General features: G+C 32.7%; 1 protein-coding gene across 1 annotated transcript; it reads left to right on the top strand.

Annotated features, from left to right (window-relative positions):
* The first annotated feature begins 325 nt into the window (after window positions 1-325).
* Window positions 326-19184, top strand: LOC149077071 (pentatricopeptide repeat-containing protein 1, mitochondrial). The gene is made up of 10 exons (XM_089244804.1): window positions 326-444; window positions 3862-4406; window positions 7947-8081; window positions 8550-8759; window positions 8902-9012; window positions 11416-11858; window positions 12794-13022; window positions 16563-16679; window positions 18664-18852; window positions 18963-19184. The coding sequence occupies exons 2-10, from the start codon at window positions 3873-3875 to the stop codon at window positions 19134-19136; spliced, it is 2142 nt and encodes a 713-aa protein (XP_089100930.1). The 5' UTR covers window positions 326-444; window positions 3862-3872; the 3' UTR covers window positions 19137-19184.
* Window positions 19185-19311: the final 127 nt, after the last annotated feature.

Here is a 19311-nt window from a genome sequence, read left to right on the forward strand (position 1 = left end):
CAGTGTTTCCCAAAGTGGGCAATATCGCCCCCTGGTGGGCGATGGAATGGGCCAGGGGGGCGATAGAAGTTACGGATTTAACATAGGATCTTATGGGTTCCGTTGAGTTGGGGGCGATGAGGGGAAAAAATTTCTGAAGAAGGGGGCGATGGAACGAAAAGTTCGGGAAACTATGATCTAAACAATACTAAAATCAAATTTTATGAGCAAACTCAATGATGAAATATGTGCTGCCATCTAGTAGCTTTCAGTAATACAACAAAGCATTCAGTTACCACGATAGAAAGTAGAGAGCAGCACATCAATCTATTCTGAATATATTCCTCAATGAATGCCAGAGAAAATATTGCCCTCCTTTTACTCTTTAGTTGAACTGGAACCACAACAAACCCCTGTGGCACATGGTTATAGTAAACATTGTAGTTTTGGAGACGACGATGCGAGGTTCATTTTCTTTGAAATATTTCTTTTCCATTTCATGTTTGATGGATGCAATATTTTAAAATTAAATTAAACATATTAAGTTTTTATGTTTGATGGGTACAGCATTAAATAGTTGTTTTGGCGTGATGATAAAATTGGGGACAATCCGTTGTTGCAAGATAAAGCTAGAAGATTCCAATTGCAGTTAATCATGGAGGGAGATAATGGGCATGCTATAGGCCTACCCCTTCTCCCAACAGATCTGTGTGTGTGTGTGGGATCTAATATGTATATCCAAGGATGATGTCACTCGCTACTATGCATACAGAGGTTTCAACATTTGTCTGATGCGAAAATGAATGCAGGGAAGAAAGAAAATTCAACCGCCCTTACCCGGAATTGAGCCCACATCCTCTCACTTTTCTTTCTTTCAAGCAGAGCACAACTCAGGTCTATCACCATCTATGGGCGATTTACTACCTAGTGAGATGTGCCAGAAGTGTAAGTGTGTGTGTACCTAACAGTTAGTGCATATATAGTGTTGTGTTTGATTTTTCAGTGCTGCTATCTATACACATTCTCTCACTGAGTGAGCTCACTAGACCACTATTGCTACAAGGGCAATGAACCTCAATATTCTTTCTTTCCTGAATTCATCTTCGTATCATCCAGCTGTTGAAACCTTTGTATGGATATCTGAAAGTGTCATCATCCTTAGATAAGTCACCATCTGGTGGTAGTGTTAGCAGTTGTGAGCTTTAGCCTGAGTTTGGTCATACCGTTCATGAGTTTAGGGTTTCATTCAGCTCATATGAGAGCGCTAAGGAAAGATTGGGATTTTTGTTTTAAAATAATTACTTTCTATCTTAAAACAAAAATATATTTTTTTATTGAAATTATTATATATTTTTAGAATCTGTATACTTTTATGTTTCATCTTTTCCATAATTTTAATTACTTTTTATCAATAGTTTAATATAACCAAATAAAAATTTCTCACAGCTTTTTTTTTTTCCATTTGTGGCATTTGGAAAACATCGTTTCAAGTCCTACAACACCAGTTGCTACCATAAATTAATGTAGCCATTACTAAATCAATCAGAATTGTAAATTTGTATTTACAATTAATGGTAATTAATTACTTTACAAATTAGATTTGATCAGGAAAAACGAGGCAAGTGTTTTTATTAAATGACCTTGTAAAGTTTTAGATTTTTTTGGTGAGATGTTTATTATTGAAAATTATTTTCAATTTATCTTACGTTTCAGTTTAGAGACTTCTATTACTTCTGAAAAGCACATGTTTTCAACATGCTTAGTTTTTGATCAGTGTTAAAAAGCATGTAAAAATGTTTCTCCTGGTATTAGGTACCCAGAAAGAAGGTTAGATCATAAATTAAAGGGGGAAAAGGGGAAAAAAAATCTAGATTTCTTCGTTGCAACATTTGAGCTGCAGTAATGTTTCATCTAAAGATTTCTTTTGAGAATGCATTTTGTGAGCAACAGAGACAAATTAGAAATGTGCTGTATACGTAAAATTTACGAAAAAAGGAGCAATGAACGCCAATTATAAAAAAATAAAACTGCAATTGACAAAAGAAAAAAAAATTAATAGTATCAGAGTATCAGTGCTTGTTGAAGTTGAAAATAAACTACTAAAATATATGGAATATGATGTGAGTGTCAAGCATAAATATCAAGTTAAGTGTGGTAACAGGCAAAAATACCATGTCGGATTTGCCTATCTCTTAACACAATGTATGCTGGCATATTACGAGCAGACACATGCATGTAACAGGCATTTTTCGTGAATTTTCATGGAATTCAGTCATTCAGTAAAATTTTTATAAAAGACCTAATCTATTTTTCCAGATAGTACTACCTGCTTTATACTATCTATGTAGAAGCAATGCAAAAAACACACATATGCACTTACAATGACCCATATTTATACAATGCCCGCTCTCCACTTCAAGTCTACTAAAGACTACTTTTACGTGACCCGCGCTCAAGTGGCAGATTGGGAAAAATACAAAAGTATGTAACCCAACAACAATTTGTTGACATGGTTGGTTAAACTTTTTTAAGAATTTTTTTTCACCATTTATTTTGGATGAAATTTGCTGCTGACTATATTTTGTTTATGAAAAAGTAAAGTGTCCCTAAGAATATTGTTGTATTTCTTGATAGACATTTTTTTTTCTGTCAGCATAAAAATTATATTAATTACTAGCTTACCCGTCACGTGTTGCTGCGATCTCAGAAGAAAGGAAATTCAAGGAAATGAAGGAAAGGGGAAAAAACTATGCCAGAAACCTTCATGGGAGTGTAGTCAACAACTTTCCAAAGTTTCATGGCGATCGGATGAATAGTGTAGTAATGCATAAAGGACAAACAGACAGACATACATTCTTTTATATATATATAGATTAGAGCCCAGATAATATGTAAATGCATAAGCACATATGCAATTGCATATTTTAGCACTTTTTATAGTTACTGCATGTAAATGCATAAAATCACAGAAATTTTGGAATAAGAGCAAATTTTTGACATTTTTTCCATAAATTTCATTGCATACTTGTTTTTAAGATTATTTTTAACTATTTATTCCTCAAATTGAATCAAATTTCTTTAATTTGTTAAGAAAATATTTCACCATTAAGAAGTGTTCATTTTAAGGCACATTGTTACGCATTTTTAAATGCATATTTTTTTACACTACTTTAATGTATGTTTTCTCATTTTTTTCACTTATTCTTCAGTTTTACTTCATATTTTTCTCTTCTCTCAGGTCAGGGCCTATTTCAGTGATTTTATTATGGATATTTTTTTCAATTTTTTGCACAGACTTCTCATTTTTTTCCGCATATTTTTTCATTTTTGTGCATATTTTTTCCTTTTTGTGTACTTTTTTCTTCATTTTTTGTAGTTTCAAAAATGCACTTTTTTTTGCCCACATTTTCCCTCTTTAGGGAAGCTTCAGCATTTTTAAAAGTTGCAGTTTATTTTTCATTTAATTTATATTTTTCAATATTCCCATGGGTATATTGAAGAACTTTTAGAGCATATTTTTTATTTTATGCATATTTCAATATTTTTAAAGGCATATTTCAGCAGTTTTAAATGCATATTTTAACAATCTTTATGAACTTTTTCATTTTTTGGTGCTTTCAAATGCATATTATTTTTATTTTTGTATATATTTTTCATTTTTAGTCACATACATTAGCATTATTAGATGAATAGTAAAAAAGAATTTTCCATTTTTTGCACATATTTTTTATTTCATGAAGTATGCCTCTGCATTTTTAAATGAAGATTTATCTTCATTTCAGTGCATATTTTGGCACTTTTTTAGCTCATATAATTCGAGCATATAATTATGCCTTCTCATATAATTATGAGGAAATTAATTTTCTTTTTTTTTCATTACAGAAATATAAAAAATGATTCCAACATATATGAAATATATTCGGCAATTACTTCAATATACAAATACAGTTACTTCTACTCAAACGCAACTGCTGAATAATGTGACTAGGACGTTTCCGAAAATTGCACCATGTGTAAGAAGTCTTGAAACATTGTCACTTCAGACATTCAATGAAACTGATAGCCCAGTCAAAGCTTGTGATGATTCTGATGTGTTTGGGAACATGAGAGTATCACTAGAGCGGGATAAATCAAAGAAGAAAAAATTTCTGCAACAAATGAATGTGCCTCAAGTTAATCGCTATGTCAATCATCAAAACTACAAGAAGCAAACTAGGAGATTTGTTTCCAAACGGGTAGATGAAGCAGATGAATTCGGCAAACTGAATGACCAAAACCCTTTGTGGTATTCCGAAGATTTAAATGAAGAATGTGATTTTGAAGAAGAGGCCGATTATGATAGTCGACGTGAATACCCTGCTGAGAAAAGATTCAAAAATGCTCATTTATATCTACATGAGATGAAACGCTTAGCGAAAGAGAAAAAGGTTATCTCTTTTATTTTGTCTACTGTATCATGCAAAGAAAATTCTGTGTTTATCTTGATATTTCTCCTTCCTGAAACAGTGTTTCCTCAACTTTTTCACCCTTCCATAGCCCTTGAAAAGATATTTATATTCTAGAGAAACCATATATACATTACTTTTACTTAACCATGTATGCACCTCGTACACATTCCTTTGTGGAATTTCTAACTGATCAGTACAATCAGCAACATGTTGTTTGTATATATACATATACAAACATATGGCCATGCATATATGTAACGTGTTTATGTTGTAGGAGTTGTTCTTGGGTTACCAGATTTAAAAACTGAGAAAGGAGAGGATGCCTGCCTGCACCATTAGTAATTTTGCTTTTCCACAACAGATGGTGCCACTATTCCCTCTAATAAAACCGTTCACAATAATTTTTCCCAACTTAAACAGACCCACTAAAAAAAAATTCTTCAAATTTTCACAGCTATTGGTCAATGTAAAAAACCACAAAAACACTCATATCAATGAATATCAATAGATATGTTTCAAAGTGGGAAAAAAAATTTTCAAGAAAAAAGAAGGAAAAACAATTCTGGAAACCTTAAAAGGACAAAAGGGTGAATTTTCTAAAACAGGGGGGACACATGAAATGACATAGAAAAAAATAACATCTGGTAAACCTATGCTTGTTTCATGTTTTTGGTGGTGCTGCCATCTGTCTTCCATATTTTGAAGTGAAGATAGGAATTTCCACACTGTCACTTCAGTTGTCTCAAAAACTTAAGGTTCTGGATTATTGGAAGTGCTGGGGATTTTTTGAAATTCCTTCTCAAAATATGACGCATTCTGTTATTTACCAAGAACATGTTTTGTTTCATTTTTCTCATGAATGTAAGCGAGGGACCGGATATGTTAAGACTGTTCGTCTTAACATCTCCGGCCCCTCGCCTAGGCCAAATAATTTTTTTGGGAACCCCCACCTTATATCGTCACCTTATAATGAAACCTCATACACACACACATCAATTTTTTTTTAAATAACTGTGACAGTTTTAAATTGAGAACATCATATCTCACCTATTACAACTTCTGAGGAAAAAACAATTGGCAAAGATCTGCTCTATATAGCCGAAAAAATTAACCCCTTATTTGTTTTATTCAATGGGATGTCCCATAACTTTTTTTTTCTCTTTCTGTAAAATTAGGAATTTTGATGTAAGAGGTTTTCATTATAAGGTGATGATATATTGTCAAAAGTATATACCGTCATACCAATTTACATATTTACTCCTGAAAATTGTAATCAGATGTTATCATGAGGTGCCCTTCTGGTGGGCCCATGCATGAAGATGGCACTAAATGTAAGTGCCAATGACAGTTTAAGGGGATCTTAATCCGTGAGCCCCTTCATATTAACCCATTAGCTGCTATGATCCCCATTTGGGGATTTTTGAATTTTACTTGCTTTACGTTTACGACTTTTTGTGCATATATATAACTTATCTGGCCAAAAATTTAAAAAAAAAAAATCAGCAGTTAATGGGTTAATGTATAGTGTCATCAAATGCCATGGGCAGCCCTCAACTGTTATTCAAATGTCATTTATATTATTTAAACTCATTTTCATCCTTCAAACGCATCTGATAAATTCTTAATACAATCAGTTTTCTGATAAGTCATAAGTTTCCTGATGGATTGTTTCCACAGAATGTATATAATAGTGCATAGCTAATTAGTGCAAATTAGCGTGTATTTAATCTCTTTTCGCTGGTTTTGTATTTCATTTTTATTTCATTTCTCTCTTAGTTAATCTTGATTGTATGTATCCTCAATGTCTTCTGATGGATTGTTTCCATAGAATGTATATTATAACTTTTCATTTGTTGAATAAATAGAAGATGCTCTCCGATACGACCCAGCCTCCTAGGAGGTGAAGAGAGGAAGTTGTCTTGCACAACAGCTCTGGGCGTGAGCAGTCATCAATCAATCAATCTTAATACAGTCAAACCTTTCTATTTCGAAAGTGATGGAATGGAAAAAAATTTCAAAATGGAGTTTTGAGAAATTAAATTTCTTTTGTAAGAAAGCAAAAACCATGCCGAAGTGATGAAAAACCTGATTGATAAAAACTAAAAATACAGTATCATATACAAATACAATGCCACAACAGGCGAAATGCCCAACGAGGTGTCTGAGAAAAAGATGCCCATAACAAATATGGATGTCATACATTTCAAAAATACAGCAACCCAATTAAAAGTGCAATTACAAACAATATATATACATGATGAAATATTATACAATGCCTATAAAGAATACTTATGGTTGTCTTATTAAGTATGGATAGCTTCTCGATTTACCCCAACGTGTTTATTGTATTTCTTTTTAAACGTGTCAATTGTGTTAGAATTTACTACCTCTGGGGGTGAGCTATTTCATTTATTAACAACCCTATTAGAGAAAAATTCCCTGCGATACCATAACCTATGGTATACTAATAATTCATGGTCCATCCTATCCATCCCGTTGAAAATTTTGAATGCTTCGATCATATCTCCGTGAAACAAAGCATTCTATTCCCTTTTTTGACTACTGCTGAACGATGTTCAGAAAACCCAAGCCGCTCATCAATGAGAATTCCTGTATGTAATATTTTTTTTTCATAAATAATGTGATCATCACGTATCAGCATGATCCATCCAGGGAATTTGTTAGTGTTAGGTTAGACATCCATGCCCAAACCAGGATTTTTTTTTTTGTCACTGTTATTTGCATACCTTATTTAAAATAATCTTGAAGCTTGGATTGATGCATATTTTTGGTGCTGCATTTTTACAGCAGCACCTCTTAAACAAATTCTGTGGGGAATTTCTAATTAATTAGCACATGCAGGAACCTTATATGTGTAGCCCCAATGTATTTATGTTGTCAAAGTTATGCTCGTTTTGTGTTGTACCAGTGCTGCCATCTGCCTTCCATATTTTAAGTTAAAATGTCTAATGATGGAACTTTCATGATATGTAAGTATCGTGTTAAGATTTGCCTGCTCTCCCAGCAGAGAGGCTTTTTCAAATGGGAGACCTGCTCTCATTCATGCTTCCAAGTTGGAAAACCAATGAAGACGAACTTCAGCCAACCACCACTGTTCCGCTAACTAGGTTTGAATCTGGATCCTCATGATGAGAACCCAGCACGATGCCTTGTGTTTTTGTACTGCAATTCAATTTTCTATATTACTATAGGATAGCTGTATATATATTTGATGCATAGTGCTTTACCCTTTGTGTCACATGACACATCTATGTCTGTTATCATCCTTGAAGAACAATATTTTTTGAAAACCGAAGCAGTTAATCATGAACAAAGGATGTTTTCTTTTATATGCATCAATAAAATTGAATTTTGTAAAGACCAATTAGCTATCAATCTTCTTGAACCTTTTGCTTTGTCGAATATTCATTACTTCTTCTAAACTGTGCAAATCAGTTTATTCTAAGTATAACTCAAAACTGCAAGAGTGTAATCAATTCGAACATTTTTGCTTTGTAGCTGAAAGAAGCTTTGGAATTGATTCCTGATATGTACAAGAATCATGTTTTTCCCGTTGTTTCGAATTACACATTTCTCATTGGTGCCTGCGGTAGAGCTGGATACACAGAAATGGCATTCAAGCTTCTTAGACAGGTAAATATAAAGTTTATTTGCAGTTACATGTAATTTTGTATGTAGATTTTCTTTTTCTATTTGCTATAAATACTTTTGATTTCAATTTAAAATTTATAATGATGGGCTTGACAAATCCCAGGTCGCCATGGGAAATCGAATATAAAATCTGTATTTTTGCCAATAATATTTTCTGTATGTGATTGCTAAATTGGAATGTAAGGATGAGACAAGATTTTCTGATTTCATTACGTCTTTTAACATGGGACTGGGAGAGTTGAAAATAAAAATTAGTTAGGACCATGTTTCGTGAGCAAAAACCCATGCTTGGATCCCAAGAAATTTGGCTAATGCCGAAATATTTTTTTGATTTGTCAAGCTCTGATGAAATCATCTTTCAGTCTTGTTTATATCCAGTAATGCCTGGAAATGAATCTGTGTTCATTATGAATGGATTAATGCAGCATACATTATATGCTATTCAAATAGATGACTGACAGAGGTTTTCGTCCGACCTGTGCTGTATTAACTGGTCTATTCAACTCCTGCGCTGAATGCCCGTTTCCAGATTATGGCTTGAAGAATGCAGTTAAACTAAGGGAGAAAATAGCTGAAAAAAGCTGGTCATTGAATCAAACTTCTTACCATGCAATGATCAAAGCATTTGGAAAATGTGGTGACATCGGAACTGCATTCGAAGTAATTAATGACGCAAATTTTATTTCAAGTTTTTTTTTAATGAATCACAACCCTCATTTTCCCATGGATGCTTCATTTTTTGGCAGAAACGTGCTAATAATGACTTATGGGTGAGATTTTCATTGCTCTCCTCCTGTTTCAGATTGTTGATGAGATGATAAAAGAAGGTATTCGTGTCACTACATCAACTTATAACTTTCTATTGATGGCATGCATAGCTGATAAAGATGCTGGTTTCACACATTCAATAGAAGTATGATCATTGCGCATTATGATTTTTTTATGATTTACTTTATATTTTATTTATTTGAATCTTTTTCTGATTTTTGACTTTTAGTGAATGTGTAATGGTTATACTGAAATTAATTGGCAAGAATTTTTTTTTTTCAATCAGAATTTATTTCATGCAATGAAAACGAGTGCAGAGAAATAGACTGCTTTTTTTTCTCTGCTCAAGATGTCAAGGAATGGATATTTTCTGGATATTATGCTGAGGTGAACTTGGGGAGGGGAAGTCATCATTTGGTCTCCGCCGGGACTTGAACCCAGGCCTTCTTGTCTGCAAGAAGGCCTGGCATGGGCGGAGATATGGGGGGCGTGGAGGGGCAGCTCCCCCAGAGTCAAACGTGGAGTCGACTGATCTAATGTATATATGTATAGATGAATTAGCATCATCATCATCGTGCCCCCCCCCAGCAATAATGACCTTGCCCCCCCCCCCAGACTTCCAAGTCAATCTCCGCCTATGAGGCCTGGGTTCAAGTTTCAGCAAATTATTATCCAGAAAATATCGCTCTCTCAAAAAATGAGTATATTATCTCAATCTACAGCGTTTTCTTCACTTTCCAACAGTGACGATTTTTCTGCACATATCTTTGCTATTATTTTGGAAGTTTGAATAGAAAGACCATTTAGTAGATTTATGTTCTAAAGTCATGAATAGTTGAAAAAACCATGGTCACATAGTTTTATGGACATCATCCACTGTCTAGTGACGTCATTCCACACTCACAATTTTATTCTGCATTCATAATAATAGAACTGGCTTCCATCATCTGTCACTATTTTCATCAAAAAGTTCGGCAACATACTGATTTTTTTTTCAAGGTTCAAGATGTACCTCTCCTTTTTCATTTTTCACTAAAATGACTAGATCAGAAAATTCTGCTAGTGAGCAATAATATATGTGTAATAAATTAGCAATGTGTACAGTGTATATAACAGTTATCATTTCACTCCAAGCTGTCTTTTAGACATTATGTTTAACCAGTATAAATTTGATTTATCACTTTCATGAGTTTTTTTTCTTTTCGGACCTTTGCAACTAAACTTTTCGTATGCATTAGCTAAGATAGACTTCAAGGTCTGGGAGATAGTATCATCATGTGGATGTCAATATATATATACACATAGGCCTATGCACAATTTTCTCAAGGGGGGTTTTCAGTTTTTTTTTCCTTCTCAAAGGGGGGGGGGTTACATTTTTTCCTGCAAAATAACACTATAATCTCGACTTGAAGGGGGAAGTTAGAACCCCAAACCTCCTCCTTTGCGTACACCAATATATATATATATAGTGAACCCTTGCTATAAATATACTCTGTGGATCAAGAAAAAATATTGTTGTAGAGGAATTATCACACATTGCATTGAGAGGCAGCAGTTTAACATTAAAGCACTTTCATTTCTAAACAAGATTTAAAAAATATTTTTGCAGACAGATTAATTGTTATATCGAGTATTGTTGTAACGGCCTCACTGTATTAGATCTACTACACAAATATTTCATGTTCTAGAGCATAGCTTTCCTTTCCCCTGAGCTCCCACCCCCCTGTTCACCTGAAATTTAAGTCTGTTGTCTAGACCTTTCATAAAATTAACTGCAACATTAATTTGAAACATAATTTCTTTTGTACAAATTATTTAGATTGTTTCTATCCCCACAAAATTATGGATCATTTTCAGGAAAATAAATGAAGGACATTTTCAAAAAATAATTCCCTGTAAAAAAAGTCTGGACAGACCCCTGCTACTACTACTGTATTTGATGCTGCATCAATGCAATCAAAACCCAACCTCTTTTACTACAAACTAATAAACCATGCATGGTCCTCATAAATATTCCCATATGGAGTTCCTAAGGAATCCGTGCATTTTGAATAGGGTAGCATGTGTATATATCAACATACTTATGGTGTCATGTTATATATTTAGAGTACCACCTTTTATCTCATCAATCTTAGAATTGAAAGTAGGTATGGCAGAATTTTTTTTATATTGTGTCGTAAGTCTGTCCACTGTCTGAAAAAACTCACTGCCACAAATACGAGACCAGCTCACATTTGCACCAAATAAATTGATGCAAATTATTTTGAATAAATTTAATAAAATAACATTTATTATATTTATTACAATACTAATTACAATTATAAATTATTATAACAATAAAATTATTACAATATTAAATTAAATTTTATTACAATATTAAATTAAATTTTATTACAATATTAAATTAAATTTTATTACAATATTAAATTAAATTTTATTACAATATTAAATTAAATTTTATTACAATATTAAATTAAATTTTATTACAATATTTTAAAATTAAATGAGTATTCAAATTTGGATTCAAGTTATTTCCTTTTTGTATCAGGTATGGAGGAAGATGATCACAAAGAAGATGCAGCCTCAGTTGTACACATTCAACTTACTTTTGCGAGCAGTTCGAGACTGTGGCATTGGGCCAGAGGAAATATCTTGCTTCCTTCTACAGCATTGGAGCAGCTACAGTAGGGGATCATATAGCCTGAATACTCCTTCGTCAAAAGATAACAATGACATCTTGAGATTGCCTAATCCAGACTTTTCTCAAACGAAATTCTTAGACCCACCCAAGGATAGTAAGTCAGCTCCTGGAAAACCCTCTTTCCAAGATGATTTTAGTGACAGTGGGAGAACTGAAATCACTTTATATTCTAAAGAGGAGCCATATTTGTGCATCAATGCAAAGGAGATCTGTGCTAATATTTTGACTCAAAGGCCTCTGGGAGGCCATGAGATCATTCACCTTTCAAACATCAAAACTTCATCTGATAGGTTTGTTTCATTTATTATAAAGATGGTACAGTCAGACCTTGGTATAACGCCACTATAACATCAGCCATAGGGAACAAATAAAAATGACTTCGGGACATTATGCTATCAGTGACTTTTAAAACCTGGTGTTGTGGTCGAGATTATGTTAAAAGCAATCAACGTTATACCAAGGTCTTACTGTACATTGCTAAAACTTTTGTCCATATTTGTCTGAAATAAATAAGCCTAAGATATTTCATTGAAAAATCAAAAATTGTACATTGAGCCAACTATCAGTAATCATTAAAAAATTGTTATCCAAAAGTAGTTGTCATTCCCACATTCATATAGAAATCATGCCAAGCAAAACTTCACATATTTTTGTTCCAAAACAGAAGTAGAATAGGATATTAATGTTCATTATTTCTTTCTCCTTCATTTTTGAAGAGTTTTTTTTTCTTTAATTTGCATGTGTTATTGCTGCACACATGATAGCATAATTTTCTTCCAGAATTTACAGTGAGTGTCAATCTATTTTAACTTCCCTAGTCTTTGGAAACCCAGGCTGTTTGAAAAAGAAACTGTGTCTTTACTGAGTGAAATTGTACTTTAGGTTTAGTAAATTGAATTTTTATGTGGTTTTTTTTTCTTCCAAATTTCAGAGTTCCAAAATTTCTTCACTGATTTCAGTTAAAAAATATAATTCCATGAAATTAATGTAATTATATGTTCAGCTTTGAGAGTTAGTAAATCGGTGGCAAAGCATGAGAAGTGGCCATAGGAGGAATGAAAGCAGTATAAATATGCTTATTACAGGAATAATTTTTTTCATAAATGCCATTGAGACTCATATTGATATCATTAGACTACATAGTTACTACCGTTGAAGATTACTGAGTTATTGTGATTAAAGTTACTGAGTTAGCTGGGTTATGAATTTCCATTTATTTCCTCAGATTGGCATTAGTTGGTCATGCAAGTGGATATTTGAAACTCATGGAGGACCATGGAGTAAAACCTGACATAAAGACATTCACCCTTTTGCTGGAAAGCTTGCCTCAGACGAACGAGTCAGAAAATGAACTTCTGGATTTGTTTGTCAAATATAAGTTGCATCCTGATACCGATTTCTTCAATATCTTAATCAAGCGGAGGAATGTGAGATGGGATTTCAATGCAGCAAAAGTAAGTTATTCAAATTAAAAGCAGAGAAGCAACATTTTATTAAAATTTTATTCATCCAATAGACTTCTTTTTTTTTGTTATAAAGTAAAAATCTGAAATGTAGTGGCAATGTGTAGGTGATGACAATCAAAAGGTTATGTGATATATAAAACATATTTTATTTTTTTTAACACGGACATAGAAAAAGTATAGAGCATCATACACACACAATTTCTTGCCATACAAGAGTAAAAACATTTGATTTGCCATCAGTACTTTTGTTGCTAGGTTACCATCATGGAAATATAAAAATTCTGGAAGTTTGATGTCACAGATAGGAAAGTTTCTATCATAGGTTGCTACATAATAATGCTCACTATAATGATATAACAACATATAATGATATTACTTTCCGGTCCCGACATACTTCCCACAGTATTAACATATATATTCTATATCTGTAATTATAAACCCTGTTTGAAAGGATGATGTCACTCTCCACTACCACACGAAGGTTTTTAACAACTGGCTGTTGCAAAAATGTATTTTTGGAAAGAGAGAAAATTCAACTGTGCTTTTGCAGGGAATCAAACCCATGTCACTTTCCAGGGTGAACGCCCTAACCACTAGATTACAAAAGCCACGAATCTCTCAATCTGTCCTTGGAGCTCATGTACACCGAAAGGGACTGTACATGGACTGTCGCACCTGACTCAGGCCAAGCTGGGGTGGTCTGAGTCAGGGGGTTTGATACCCGCAAAGGTAGTTGAATTTCTTTCAACATTTCTTTTCAAAATTTGCTTACGTAATACTTGAACAACCCCTAAACCCTGTTCGCCATTACTTTTTTTTTCTCTTGTCCCTTCAGCTTTCGTCAGATACTATATTAACATTTTACAGGGGTAATTCAGATTCGAGCATATCTTCTTTTTTCCTAGCTCACTTCCATAGAAACTACATTAAAAATCAAAAGCAAATTTTTTTCCTTTGAAAATATGTGATTTCAGAAAAGAACTGTGCTGAAATGGAGGAAATTTTTTTTCTAAATTAAATTTCAAATCTCACCTTTAGGGGGGAGGGAATAAATTCAGTAACCCCCCCCCCCCCCCCCCCCACCAACAATAACTTTTTTGTCCCACCAGTGTCTGCAAAAGAGAGGTTTTACTGTATTCTCATTTGAATTCATGTGGCAATTTTTATCTCAAAATACATTGAATTGATGATAACTATGAAGAACACTGTGGTCAATTACTACTCTTTTCAAGCATTACACTTCAGTAGGGAAAATATTGTGTGTTGTGGTATATCTTTCTATATTTTGCTGTAAGTATCTAATCCAAACAAGTTTTTGATAGCATTAAACAATATTCACACAAGAGCAATGCAATAATCAGTATATCAATAAGTTCAGCTGTCCCGCCTTTACAGGCATATGGCAAGGTGGGTTCAACGCAGCTGTCACAATTTCACAGCAATAAAAGCAAACAACTCTCTCTAGAATATACTGAGCTTAAAAAGAAGTCCACAACAAAAACATAGAACGTTAAAGTAAACATAAAAGTAATTGTGTGACAAACAAAAACATTAAGACTTAAAATTATCATTGAAATAAATAAAAAGCTTAACATATAAAATGAAGGATATAAAAATGTTCAAATTAAAACACAAAAACTCGTGAAATTGAAATAAATACCTTCTAAACATACAAAACTTTTACAACAAAAATTGAGATTAAGACACAAAAACCATGTAAGACTTAAAATGGAATTTTTAAAAAAAAAAAAAGAAAAATGCCAAATAAAATATCAAATAGCGATAATTAGTAGAAAAAAAGCAATGCGATATGCAGTGCGGTTAGAAATCAACAGATATTGCTTAAAACATGACGTTTTCATTGAAGCAACAGATTTGGCTCACACTAGCACCATTACACCAAAAAATAAGAGTCTTATCGGTTAAGAATCCTAAGCATTCTAATTAGTCCATGTGACATGTCATGCGTCTGGCAGGAATAGTGTTCATACAGCAGGAGAAATATTTTTTCATTCCAAAACAATAAATAGTTTTTCTGTTTTTTCTGACACAGATATCAGTAAACTATAAATGCCTCCTTTTCCAGAGGATCTCACAATTGAAACTGAGCTACGAAAAGCCCTATCTTAGGATTCTATTGCTTATCTCTTGAGAGGGCACAAGGATGTTATATGCAGATAAATATTATATTGTTGGATAACTGAAAATATCATGTCATATGTTATATTTTTTCAGTGTGCATCACTCATTAGATTTGGCATTTGGAAATTTTGAGCAATGTGATATCACATCATATAAATTTATGTTTGTGATTTCGAGAAAAATTTATTCTCATATAAACAATTTTTTACAAAAATATGTTGTTGAAAAAAATATGTAAACAAATTTTTGTGAAAGAAGAATTGTGTAATTGATTCACTTATGTTCAGTCTAAAATGTATTTTCGAACATATTTAAAAGTATGATTGTCTACTGTCAAGCTTTAATATTTCAAAGTGTTTCTGAAAATTGATGTAATGATTCCTCAAAATATGGCACTAAAAGAATTTAAAATGTATAAAAAATTGATTCTACTGTGATTTAATTTACTTCTAGCTATCATAATTTGAGTTCAATTCTATAGGAGCTTATTTTCAAAATGGAACATTTGCATTGTTTTTCAAAATGCATTTTTTAATTATTTCTGAACTTGTGGAGATGAGCTTTGTCAGATTATGCAACACGGTTTATTTGAATGGGAATATTTTTTGGTAGAAATCACAGTGTAAAGTTAGTCGTTTCTACCAAAAACGAACATGTCTATTTTGTTCATTCACTTCGGTATTTTTTATTCAAAAGGGAGCATAACAAAGCTGTGCTCCTAATTACCTCAGAAAGTATTTTTTCAAAACAGCACATTTTTCAGAAGTGCCTTCAGTTGCATTTCACAGTAGAACCTCTCAATAATGGACACATATTGCACCAAAAATTTTGTCCACTGATGAGTAATGCATTTATGAATAGTAAAATGCATCGAGTCCCATCAATTTAATTTAAAAGAAGTGTCCATATTAGTGAAGATGGTTGCTAACAGCAGGTTCCACTATAGAACGATCATGTTTGTTTATGTTGCTCTTGAGAGAGTAATAAAGGTACTTTCCTTGGTAAGGTGAATCCTTCTGGAATCAACAGGTGGTGTATAAATTTGCAATTCTTTAGACGTACCTTTTGATTAAAATTGGAATTGTTTAACATTTGAACTAATTTTCTTTGAAAATGGAACATTTCCAACTCCCTTGAATATTGATCAAGAAACATATTTAAATATTCTTGCACTACTTCAGTGTGCTATTTTCCACTTTTGTAATGTAGTCCATTCCAGAGGAAAAAAAAGGTTTTTGTTTTAATTTAGTAATTGTAGAAATGTTCCCTTTTGAAAATAAGCTCCTCGTATGCAAAATTATATGATTGTGTTGCTGGTTAAATAACTTATATACAACCTTAAAGTTGTTTTTTTTTCTCAGTTGCTTTAAATTTTTATTCTTACAGAATGTCCTGTTGCTATTAAACAAGCATAATTTGAGCCCGGACATCGTGACCTTTGGTGTGCTTGCTTTGGGATGTCGAAATGCGAAGCAAGGGAACTTCTTGTTGCAAGATATGAAAGTATATGAATTTTTTTTTTCATAGGGCTTGCCAGTGTCATCTGAAAATATAATTTTGAAGAATAATTTCACTTCTTTCCGATATTTTAAGGGGACTTTTTTTTGTAAAAATTTTGAGGCATTTTTTACTTTTTTTATCAGTTAAAAATAATTATTAAAGAAAATTACCTTGAATTTGGAGTATTTTCACTCAATGAAATTTGAAAGCATAAAATTTAATTTTGATGCAAGAATCACACATCTAGATGTGTATTCGGGAACACTAGGGCCCTCATGCCATATTTTACTAATTTTTTTTAGTGCCAGAATAATTGTAAGGAAGTGTTAACTAAACCATGGTAGTTCTCACATCAAGCATTTAGCACATTGACTTTTCATTAATTGAGAAAAATGAAAGAAAAGTTGTTCAAAATTCGTAATTCCAGATTTAATTAGCTTCCCAATTAGCTTATATACGCATAAAAAAAGCCATAGAAATGCTTTCCCAACTGGGGGTGCATGAGAGCATTTTTGGGGGTGCGAGATGGAAAAAAAATTACATGATGTTTGATTATATTCAGGAAAATTAAAATGATAAAAATTGAATTTTCAATTTTCTAAAAAAAATATGAATCATACTAATATTTTGACACCACATTTGACTTCTGTTCACAAAAATATGTCATATGAATTTTGGGTTGTAAAAGTTTCTTTTTCAATTAGCGATCAAATCCACAGGAAAAATGTCAAAAAATGCTGTCATGTATAAAAGAAACAATAATTTATAGTTATTGTGCCTGGAATCAGTATAAGTGAAACTATTCAATGTATATTTTTTAATCTCAAAAAATGTTAAAAAATAGTGGTTTTTTTTTAGTTTTGTTTTTGAATTAATTTTCAAAAGAATGAAGCCAAAATTAAATATTAGCCAAAAAGCCAATAAGGAAAAGAATTCATAGGAGTTAGTTATCGGATAATTAATGCAATCAATTGCAAAAACAAATGCTGAATTTTTCTTACATATAAAAAAACGTATTATCCAAGGGGTTGTGGGAAGCTAAGTCGCATTGCTCTAGGGGTGCAGAAAGGAAAAAAGGTTGGGAATCACCGAACTAATATGATAAAAATCATCAAATTAGATTTTAATCATTTGTTTGTATAAATATCAGTTGTCTTGTTAAAATAACTTTTTTTACTGGAATACCTTCAAATTATTGAGCGGAATATTTTGTTTTTCGTGTGTAATGGGCAACTTTTGCTAACAAGGTTTTCAGTTTTGGCGGAAAGAATTGGCAAAAAATCTCCATAACTGGAATCTTTGTTTACACGTAAGCAATTAGAATTGGTTATCAAGATCTTCAAGAGTTCATGGCATGACCACTTCTCTTTTAAGGACTTGTAAAACAAATTAATTTCTCATTTTCTTTTGAATTGAGTGAGTTGAATGAAAAAATATGTCCCACCTCCAACCTATGGTTGCTCAATAACAAAGTTTATGTAAACTCATTTTAACACTTTCAGAACCAGCGTGCACAAACGGGAAGGGGGGGGGGTCCTGCTGTAGATATTGTTTTTAATCCTCAGAAGTTCAGACTTGACTTTCAAGAATATGTGTGTGTACACAATCCTTGAAATCAGCGGGGCTGAGTTCCCGCGAGGTTAAAAGAAAATAATACTAAAGCAATAAAAACAGCCCCCTATTTTTCGTTTGGGGGCATACAAGGTCTGATGGTTATTGTAGACCAGAACTCTCCTTCGTCAGTAAAGCAGTTAATGAGCATGACACAGTACAGCTCATCACCTTAGATACTGATTCATGTTACTTTTCGTTCAAAATATTATTTCTTATTGATGAAGTTAAATTCCATCATACATTCTTTGATTTGATGGCATTTATGATTTTCTTTGATTTTATGGGTTCTATTTTCTTTTTATGGAATTTGACTTCATTAAAATGTGAAAAAAAAGCTTAAGGCTATAATATTAATCGAGTTTTAATTTTTCAGAACTTTGGTGTCACTCCCAATGTAGAAATTCTTGGTGCTTTGATTACTTCTGCCTGTAAAACAGTTGACTTTAATTATCTGTCTCATCTTATGAAAATCATGAGAGTCGAGTCGATTTTTCCAAATGAGCGTATACTGAGTAAGATTGAATGCATGGTGGAAAGTGCTCATGAATCTATTATCAAAAAAGTATGTGTCTGAGATTTTACTACTATTCATATTTCAAGTGCATGTCAAACCCAAAATTTTGTATTCAATGGTATATATAATCAAATTCTCTCTCTCTATTTTTCCGTAAGGAGCAAGGGAAGCCAGTGGAAGAGCCTTTTCTTGATGAAGATTTTAGCAAGCACTTCCATGCTTTTAAATCCTATTATGCTGAGTGGCTTAGAGTTGTAAAAATGGAAATTATTGATCATCCATGGGATCAATACAAAGCAGATATTAGCCTACATAAGAATGAAACCAGATAAGGCCATGTGTATTTATTTGTAAAATAAATGTGCAGTTAAGTAATTTTATCAATGTCCAAAAAATTTAAATATTACGTCCAAAGCCCAAAACTGGGTGGTCATTTTTCGTTTTGATGAATTTCATTGCAAATTGACCAGCCAATTTATGATTTTTTTTTATTTTGAGACTTTGGCA

The sequence above is a fragment of the Pholcus phalangioides genome, unplaced genomic scaffold (genome assembly GCF_987345545.1).
Source record: "Pholcus phalangioides strain wild (caught in Gottingen) unplaced genomic scaffold, Ppha-v1.0 ptg000015l_1, whole genome shotgun sequence".
In the NCBI taxonomy this organism is placed as follows: domain Eukaryota; kingdom Metazoa; phylum Arthropoda; class Arachnida; order Araneae; family Pholcidae; genus Pholcus; species Pholcus phalangioides.